Source organism: Pyxicephalus adspersus, chromosome 12 (assembly GCF_032062135.1).
Source record: "Pyxicephalus adspersus chromosome 12, UCB_Pads_2.0, whole genome shotgun sequence".
In the NCBI taxonomy this organism is placed as follows: Eukaryota; Metazoa; Chordata; class Amphibia; order Anura; family Pyxicephalidae; genus Pyxicephalus; species Pyxicephalus adspersus.
In genome coordinates this window covers 2,638,834-2,649,282 of record NC_092869.1, presented here as the reverse complement: position 1 = coordinate 2,649,282, position 10,449 = coordinate 2,638,834, and the positions used below count along the sequence as shown (strand labels likewise).

At 38.7% G+C, this 10,449-nt stretch overlaps 1 protein-coding gene across 2 annotated transcripts in view; it reads right to left on the bottom strand.

Moving 5' to 3' along the window:
• Positions 1-413: 413 nt before the first annotated feature.
• LOC140342003 (low affinity immunoglobulin gamma Fc region receptor III-B-like) overlaps positions 414-10,449 on the bottom strand; it is a 14,350-nt gene continuing 4,314 nt past the window's right edge. Inside the window, exons 5-10 of one of the 2 annotated variants that reach the window (XM_072427985.1) lie at positions 7,285-7,575; positions 5,555-5,836; positions 4,285-4,416; positions 2,411-2,479; positions 1,940-1,956; positions 414-875 (exon numbers count right to left, since the gene is read on the bottom strand). In XM_072427985.1, coding sequence (XP_072284086.1) covers positions 828-875; positions 1,940-1,956; positions 2,411-2,479; positions 4,285-4,416; positions 5,555-5,836; positions 7,285-7,575 — 839 coding nt within the window. In that variant the 3' untranslated portion in view covers positions 414-827. The remainder of the gene's footprint in view (positions 876-1,939; positions 1,957-2,410; positions 2,480-4,284; positions 4,417-5,554; positions 5,837-7,284; positions 7,576-10,449) is intronic. The other variant, XM_072427987.1, reaches the window with a different exon arrangement.

Sequence of the window (10,449 nt, the reverse complement as noted above, 5' to 3'; positions counted from 1 at the left end):
GGTTACTTGTGGGATATCGTGAATAAAAGAAATAATAAAAAGGATGTCATTTTCCTGTACATAAGAGGTAAAGTATGGTCTGGAAAACTAAATTTACTCACACATTCCAACTTAAATCAGAGCTTTCCCGACATCCAATCAGAACTCAGAATGTGAGCTTGGTGACAGTTCAGATCCAAAATGACCACTCGTCTAATGACCTACTAATCACTTCGCTCATAACCTCATCACATCCACGGCCCCAAGACTTTTGTAGAGCTGCCCCTAGTCTCTGGAATGCTCTTCCTTTTCCTATTCAGCTTGCTTCTACTTTTTGTTCATTTTAAAAGAGCGCTCAAAACACTTCACCCTCACCTACCCGTCTTCTGTCTCCTAAACCCCTCACTACTTCCCACCATTCCATATCCCCCTCCTATTGTGTGATACTACCCCCACCTCCTAGATTGTAAGCTCCTTGGGGTAGGGTCCTCTCCTCCTCCTGTGTCACTGTCTGTCATTTGCACCCCCTATTTAATGTACAGCGCTGCATAATATGTTGGTGCTATATAAATCCTGTGTAATATTAATGATAATAACAACAACATTTGTGCAATTCCAAGCTCTTAGCCTGAAGATTCCTGTTCTGTTGACTGGTCGCAAAGTCAAAGCATTTTATTTACAACCAAATTGTCGAAAGTTTAAAAGTTTTAAAAAAGTTTTAAGAGTCAGTTTTAAAGTTTACATATGTTTTTAGTATCTATGTTCAGAAAGTTAAAGACTGGAACCACTAATATCATTTACTGACGTGCCAGGGTCTTGTATCATTCATTCCAGGCTGGAAACTTCTGTTACATATCTGAATTCAGCACAGTTGCATATGTAACATTCAACTCATCCTGGAAAGATAAAAACAGGTAACACACCGGGTCAATGGTTTGGTATAGCAAGGGGCAGCATTGTCTATAATTTTTTATAATTTATAATTTTTTTAGAACCCCTTCTATAATGATTATATCCACAGCTCACAGTACATTAGTGTGGTGGTCAGTGGGAAGAATGTCATCCTTACAGATAGCCAAAAAGATCATTGTGTTAAAAGAAGATCACTGGGGCCCCTTAAGCTGATATGAGAAGTACAAAATGCTCATTGAACCCATAGCGCCCCCTGAAGTAACCTTGGTTAGGAAACAATAATCTAGGACAATTTTTGGATTACAGATTACATTCTCCTTTACTTATCTCTTATAAGTGAGATCTTATTTTGTGGTCACAATGATTTCTGGAAACTATGTAGGACAAGTACATGCCAAGAGCATGGGAAGTAATTCAACCTCTGGAAGATAATCCTCCTCGGAATGGCTCACATTTTGTTATTTCAATTCTATCATTTCGTTTTGGGTGCTTTAAAGCGAACCTTAACTTACAGCTTGGGTTTATGGATGATGTAAGCCTAAATTATACTCATCTGTCTGGGTTTTACTTTTGTATAAAGCTTCAAAACCTCCTAAACTGTCCCAAACTAAAAAAGAAATTGTTTGACCCCCTCCACTTGGGCGCTCCATTGGCTCATTGGACAAGAGGAGAAATGAAAAAAAAAGGGCCAAACTTTCTGACCAATGAAAGCAAAAGAAGTGGTTTAGAACCACTCCCACTTCCATGTATGGTCATCAAGTGCAAGAAGGTGAGAATACCAATGTAATATTGTTAGGTCTGATGTAAGAGTTTAGGTCCGCTTTAAATAGCGGATAATTATTATAATATTATTATGATATTATTTATATAGCACTAATATCTTCTTTGGCTGGCCTACAAAGTATAATATGTCAACAGTCAGTAACAATATTATGCACAAACTTTTGCACAAAACAATAAAAACATCCAGAAATACAAATACTAAAACATAAACAGCATAGCATTTTGACTGTCTCCAAAAAACAATGATAAGGTATATAATACTTACATGCTTCATTCTAGGACCTGTAGAGGGAACAAAAATTCACATTGTAATTCATATTTTGTTCTCAAAGTTGGTTGATAAGTGAACTGAGAATGAAAGTCAGTCTTTCGATTTTTGATCCGATTCACTATTTGATGCCTTTTTTAGGGCAATCCAACTCCAGTCCCTGAGAGTCACAAGTCAAAATTCATATAACCATATTCATTTTCTATTTATAAAAACATTTACCAAACATTCCCTGCCATTAAAAACACTTGTTCCTGGAGGATTCTCCACCGTAGAATGTTTGGTGAATGTGCAGATTCACTGCTTCTTAAATAAACCCACTGTATTAGCCACATCCTCTTACATTTACCACTGTCTGCTGGAGAAATACTAAAAATGTGCACAGGTTTAAAGGTGCAAAAATGTGAGTTATATTTACATGTATCTGCTTTGACAAGCACAGCTCTGTCACAAAGTATTAAAACTAACCTTTAGGAAGTTGACTTATATCTAAGTAGGTGTAGCAGACACTTTCTGGATCAGGGTCTGTTGTTGGTGCTGGAAGGAAAAAATACAGGTCTACTAATATGCACTCATTTGTAACTTAGTAAACAAATTACAGTATATACTCAAGTATAAACCAAGATATGTTTGCCCTAAAAATGTACTTCTCAGTAGTTTCAGTTTATACTTGTGCTACACCACTAGAGGTTGATGTGTGCTCATGTTAACCTCCTGATCGGTACATTTCTGTCTGGACTAATATGTCTAAAAGCGGTACATTGTTTTTCATAAAAAAATATTTTACAGTATAATAATACAAGCAAGCAGTAATTATATTTATTTCTTAAAGTCTGTTTGTTACACACTTTACATGAGGACACAGCACCATCTATTGGAGGCCAACAAACATGCACAAAGGATTATTAAAGAGCAAGTGACCCATCAGAACCAACTTAAAAGAAAAAAACGCTTTGACATGTAAAAATGGGAAAACATATACTGATAGGGCTGCAGAGCAGCAAGGATAAATATATTAATTCATGTTAACTTTATTGGTGTTTCTATTTATGTTTTATACTTGAGTCACTGAGTTTTTACTCGAATCGAGTATACTGAGTTTATACTCAACTCAAAGCAGATTTTCCTGTATTCTTAGGTAAAAATAAATACCTCAGTTTATACTTTGACCAGTTCATATTAAGGACTAACAAGATTTAAACAGAGAACAAAACTGTCTCATTTCTATTCTTAAGTTTTTTTCTAGCTCCAAATTTTTAAATTTTTTTATTTTTTTTGAATTCCACAGGTGTGACCTATAGGTTAAGATTAGAAATTGTTATTATTGTCAATAATTTAAGTGAGCGTTCTTTCTTTACTCACACATGATTTAAAAAATAGTAACGCATCCTGGGTGAGCCCCCAATAAACAACACTTCAATCTTTTTTATATAGATAAATGGGACTTTTCTAGTACTTAATTAAACCATGACAACTCTTTTCCTAAAAACACAGGCTACACATTTAAAAAAATGCTAAATCCCTCCCAGTATCGAGGTTTACTGTAGATACTTCCAACTTTCTAGTACAAAATATTTCTTTACGCATTTCGCATATTGCTTCATCAAGAGAAACATCATTCAAAGGCCAACTTTTCAGCGGATAACATCCCGACTTGGTCCCATTTCCATCATGACTGGCATGTGCTGACACAGCGCCTTATAGTAATGGGGCATCTGTTAGACAGGAGGAAGGTGTTATATCAGTATATGCCAGTCTATGCTAACATAGATGTAAACTATGCTGTAGTACATGCTCAGTCTCTCATCCTCCTTTATATGGTGTTGTTGTTTCCACATGGTTTGGGACAATTGAAGTGTTGACCTGTAAATGTGAATATCTCCCGATGAAACAATATACGAAACGCATAGAAAAATATTTTGGAACTGGAAATTGGAATATTCTGCAGTATACCATGATAAAACATGTGGATGTGGTACTAGTTACTACTGATTCTCATTAATCAGATCTACACTAATGACAAGTGAACATTGACTGATGGTTTGAGTTACTGGACTGCTCTCTGCACTGTGAAAATAATAATATTCATAATAGTGAACACAGCCAAAACAAATTCACTGTCCAAACAGTACACATAGATTCTATTTTTTTGCATACTATACGTAACAATGACCTCAAAAGCCCTTTACTTGCTGAGACATGTAAAATGTGATAGTGACTAAACCTGTGATTAATTTCGAAAGTTTCTGACAATTAAAAACAACTGCTGGAATGTCATGATCAGTATGATAAAATGGCATTATTATGATATAGAATTATTCTGGTGTTGTGGTTACATTTACCTGTTGTATTCATTTCTTGATTCTGCCCTTGATTTCTCTTTTTACATTTCCATACAGTGACAGCAGAAACGATAAAAACCACAAGGCTCCCAATTACAGCGGCAATTATATAGCCCGGCTGTATTTTTTCATCTAAAAGAAGCAAATTAAAGTACAAAAAAATGAGACTAAATAATGATTTTTACATCTATATATGTTCCTAATAAATCAAACTGAGTTCTATTGGATGATAGAGTTTTACTTCGTCTGGCAACTTTACTGTTTGCCAAAAAAAGCTGCTATGACTATTTCTATATAAACACAGTAAGTGTGAGTAGGTGTGTAGGAAGAGGGGGAAGAGTTGAGTTCTGAGACCAAACTTTGAAGTCTCCATTGTTTTCCACGAAACCTTTGAGGATGAATTGCTCCAGAGTGAATGCAGCTGCAGGAGTTATTGAAGGCTTAATATAAAGCAAAACCATATTAATGTTCTTGAATATGTTTGCCTTTTTATTTTTGAAAGTTCTTTTAATCTGTACCCTTAGCTTTATAATATATATATTTCCTATAGGATGTATAAAGTAGGTTGTGTATAAGTGAATAGTGAAACTAGCACAATCGCTTGCATTAGGACAATGGCAGCTTGTGACACATCATATTTAGGCTACGATGACAATTTCCAAGAGAAACGTTATAGGAATGCATTTGTTCACCACCAGATGCCGGGCACACATCCCCATATTTGGATCTTTTGAATTCCAGTGGTCCAGCACTGTGGACCAGTGGCCTGCCATTTAGATTGTGACATATCTTTAATTTATTAAAAGTTAAACAAAGCAATGTAGCAAAACAGTACTTATTGCGTTTTGCGGTTAAATCTGCTTCTTCAGAAATTATATTGAAATACATGTTAAAATGCTGACCACAGGAAAACACATACAAAGTAATATATGACCAACCATTAAAGATGGTGGCAGATGGTAAAATATCAGGAACCAATAGCACATCGGAATAATTGGTTGCCAAAAGTGGGGAAGTTACCTGGTTCCTAAAAACTGATGTCCATAGTGCCATGGTTGTAATAAACAACTTAAAACGTAAAAAGAATGGTGACACATCCATAACCAAAACCCCCAGAATTTGTGTTATTAAACACAAAAATAGCCCCTAGTATTACTGCCGCACTGTTGCACACTAAAAGTCAATGGGCCACATGCAGCCCTGGGACGCATGTTGGGCACCAGGGGTATACTTGGATAGAACAGATGTTCACTTTGTTTTGCACACTTACCTTGTATATGAATATAAAACCCATCACTCATCTTCCTCACAGTTTTAGACGTTGTCATCACTTCACAGGTATATTTCCCAGAATCCTCCAGCTGAGCTGACCGCACTCTGTATGTATCAGATACACTGAATTCCTGTACATTCCGTCCATCTCTATAGAAAGCAAACTGCAGCTTTGTACCGCCCCTGGAAGGATCGGGTCTGGTGTCACATGTCACAATCATGTGACCTCCTTCTGTTATTCTCTCTGGAGAGACTTTTATTTCTGGATGAGAGAAGAGCTCTACAAAAGGGAAACATTATAATTGGAGAATATCACACCCTAGTCATAACTTATCATTTGTGCCTAATTATTATTATATTTATGGTGTTGCTGTTTTGATTCACATCAAATATCCATCAATTCATTTGGTGTTAAAAGAACTGAATATTCTCCTTGTTCTAATATCCATTGGTTGTTATCTTGTAGTCCTGAGCCTCACATCCAATACCGGCCATGCACTCCATAGCAGAGTATTCCTATCTACTAATTTGTGGGTCAGTTCTGTGATTCCCAGACTTCCTGAACCCCAAATATTCACCACAAACCCATGGTAGCCTTAAATCCAATCCTAAGGAGGGAAAGGGCTATATTGCTAGTGTTGGGAAATGATCCTCTTAGTGCCCTGTTATCCTGCAGCTTGGAGTCTCACATCCAATACTGGAGGAGTCCACAGCCTCCGTACTTGTAGTAGTGATAGTTCCTAAGCAGATAGATCCCTGTGGGGGGCGGTATAGGTTGGTTCTGCACATATCCTCCGGGTCACAAATCCTTAGAATTCGATTAGTCCAGCATATATTTATGTGCTCCATTCCCTATACTATATTCCCTGATGTATGGGGGACTGTGGTCCATCTTTGCACTTCTCCAGGATTATGAATGGTGATGAGGGTGATGGAGACAAAACGCTTGATTTGATTTCAGCAATAATGGAGAAGTTAGTCACCCATGTAGAATGATATCAAACTAGCACACACTGACAATCTGTGGATTTCATTATTCTCTTTTATCACAAGAGGTATATACATAGATATGTCAGAAATATGGTAATTGTCTGCTTTATGTAGCATTAGCATGACCTGAATGCACGCTAATTCTAAGAAGATCAAAATGATGTTCTAGAACTGGAAAGTGTGCAGAGATACCAAGTGAAAGGCAACAGGGACCTCAAATGGGAAGTGATAAATGTAATATCACATGAGAAAAGGGGATTAAAGGGATCATATAGAGGTGCTGTAGGTACTTTATTTAGTATGGACATAAATAATAGTCATTATCCCCTAATTCCTGAAAATAAGCAACATAAGCACAGAATAAAATGTAGGGCCATAATATATTTACGGGGTAAATATACAATATTTCATTCTTTTATTTGTAATCCCAATTTTTAGCCAGTCCTAGTCTCTTTTTACTTGTTTAACGTGTTTATCAGTGTCTGTTTCTGTTTTAGAATTCACACTTCTGCATTTGTGTCTGATGCATGCCAATTCCTGTTTAAACACACAATAATCTACCTCAGCATTGGTTATAGTGACTGCGACAATCACCCTCAGCACCATCACCCTGGTGTTAATTACCCCAATAATATTAGTGTCACATCCCCATACATGAAAAGTCAATGTGCTACATATGGCCCCTGGGATACATTATGGGCACCAGGGATATATTTGATGTTCACTTTGCACGCTTACCTTGTATCTGCTGTATCTGAATATAAAACCCATCACTCATCTTCCTCACAGTTTTAGACGTTGTCCTCACTATACAGGTATATTTCCCAGAATCCCCCAGCTGAGCTGACCGCACTCTGTATGTATCAGATACATTGAATTCCTGCACAGTCCTTCCATCTCTATAGAAAGCAAAATGCAGTTTTGTACCGCCCCTGAGGGGATCGGGTCTGGTGTCACATGTCACCATCATGTGACCTCCTTCTGTTATTCTGTCTGGGGTGACTTTTATTACTGGGAGAGAGAAGAGCTCTGCAGGAGGAAATCATGATAAAAATGATAGCACTCTTGTTATCTTGCACTTCTGAGCCTCACATCCAATACTGGCCATGCACTCCATTATAGGGTAATCCCTATCCCCATCTACCAATTTGTTTTGTGATTTCTAGACTTCCTGAATCCTAGAGATTCATCACAAACCCATGGTAACCTTGAACCCAAACCTAACCCCTGTTTTTCATCTTCAAGTGGGAAAGGGCTTTATATTTTGTGTTCAAATAGAAGCTCATTGTACAGTTGCTGTCTTGCAATCCAAAACCTCACATCCACTACTGGAGGAATCTACAGCCTCCTTGCTTGAAGTATTGCTAGATCCCATGCAGGTATATCTCTATAGGTGGCTGTAAAGTTTGCTTTTCTACTTCAATGTCATGTATCCCTATACTATCCTGACATGTTCCTATAAAAGAGCAATTTAAAGGATGGGTTTTATTTATCAAGATTGAATCGAAAATGAAAACCAGGCCATGGCTATCAGAAATGTAAAAGCACAGATAGCATGTAGTGGTGGTTGGAATCACAATTGGAGATCCTATCAAATGTTCCAATTGGAAATCAAATATGAGAATAAAATGAATTAATTAAACCTTTGAAGGGATTAAAAGGAACATATAGAAGTTTTCTAGGTATTTCTTTATTCAGTATGGTCATAGATAAAGAACAGTTATCACCCCCAACTTCCTGTCCAGCAGACAATAGTTTCACCAGACAGGAAATTGAAATCTGCAATACAGATATACAGCGGCTTCACAAAGTATTCAGATCCCCGTCACTTGTTTAAGTTTTGTTATGTTGCAGCCTGAAGCTACAGACATTTAATTTATTTTCACATTTTTTATAATAAGTACCCCATAATGAAGTCATAACAGAATTTTAGACAATTTTGTAAACTGGGGAAGGCTACAGTCTGCTGCACTGAAAGTTCCCAAGAGCACAGTGGCCCCCATAACTCTGAAATGGAAGAAACATGGCAGAACCAGGACTGTACAATAGAGGGAGAGGAGCCTTTGTGGGAGAGACGACCAAAACCCGGATAGTCATTCTGAGTGAGCTCCAAAGATCCTTGGTGGCGATGGGACTAAGTTTCAAAAGAACAACCATAACTGCAGCTCCTACTGATCTTGGCATTATGGCAACGTGGCTAGATTGGCGCAAACCACATGAAAACCAGCATGGCATTTGCAAAAAAATCTTATGAAGTACCAGACTGTGAGGAACAAAAATATCTAAAGTGATGAAACCAAGACTGAACTGTTTGGCCGCAATTCTAAACATTATGTCTGGGGAAACCAAGCACCACCCATCACCTGTCCAATACCATCCCAACTGTGAAGCATGTGTTATGCAAGCGGGTGTGGACCCACTGTGCCACTGACTGGGTATACTCCAGAGGGGCGTGACTAAGCCGCTACCAGGTCTTCACTAGAGCCTCTGATGGTGAGGATAGACTTGGGCTGGAGTCAGGAAACCCGGTGCAAGCACCGAGGGGCTTGCGTGGCCAAGAAGTCCAGAAACAAGGATCCAAGGTCAGGGTCAGGCGGCAATCAGGCAAGGGTCCAAAAACGTAATCCGAGGTCAGGGTCAGCCAGCAAACAGGCAAAGTCCAAAAACGTAAGCAAGGTCCGGTACACAGCAAAGCAAAACAGAGAAAACATCTTAGCACTGAGAGTTACACAGGGTAAACCAGAGATTGCTCAGGCCACTTCCTGTAGTAGTAGTAAATACCTGCAGAAAACCAGCCGTAGGCTGTAGAAAACAAAGGGCGTGTGTGTGTTACCTCATAGATTAGGAGAGACACACCCACGCCAGCTCAAACACCAGAGCAAGTCTCAGCATGAAGGAAACTCAGGCATGGAACAAAGGTAGTGGGTTACCTGAGAGATAGGACCCGGCGCCTGTGCCTGCAATTAGGAGCAGCGGTGCCGGCACGACCTGCAGTGCTAACAGCATGGTGGTGGCAGCATCGTACTGTGGGGTGTTTTTCAGCAGCATAGGCTGGGAGACTGTTCAGGGTTGAGGGAAAGATGAATAGATCAAAGTATTGAGATATCTTCAATTGTTCCACAGTGCTGAGGACCACATGTTGGCCGGCATGTGTAGCCTGGCAATGCCTGGCCGCCATCGCAGGGGAAGCAGATGTCGGCCACTGCTGGAGGACGCTGCGGGCATCGCTGGAAAGTGTGGAACAGGTAGGACTTAAAAACTCCCTTCTAATTCCACCCTGAGTCTGGCTTGGGGGTCTGCTTTTGGTACTGAAAATGAACCCTGAGTCACACTCAAGGATACCACCAGGGGGGTGATGTTGTAACATAACAAAATTAAAAAACACGAAGGGGGTCTGAACACGTTCTATATATAGTTGAAAAGAGAAGGCTGGGACATTTTTGCCAGATAGATTTAAATACCGAATTGTAATATCTTGTATATAAATTTTCAGTCAGTTTTAGGTAATGCTTGTATCATGTATTGTCAAAATGCATGATGGCACATCCCTAAAAAATTGGAACTGGAACATCCAGTATCACTAAATGACACAGAAAGGTATGAATGGGCCCTAATAAAATAAGTCCCTTGTGTACAGAACACAATAGATCTGAACTTTACATACATACCAGAATGAGCCAAATCAAAGACTTTGCTCCTCTATTCGCGGCGTGTTTAAAGGGAGAAAGAAAACTTTGATTACAATGTACTTTGTACTGTTATATTTGTACTTGTTGGGCAGGGAGTGAGAACACCTTGCCACCTCTATGGATGTAGTGAAAGTGGTGTAATAGTTTGCAATTACACGGATAAGTACAATGTGTATTATATTACAGGATGTGTATTACATTACAATGTGTATTA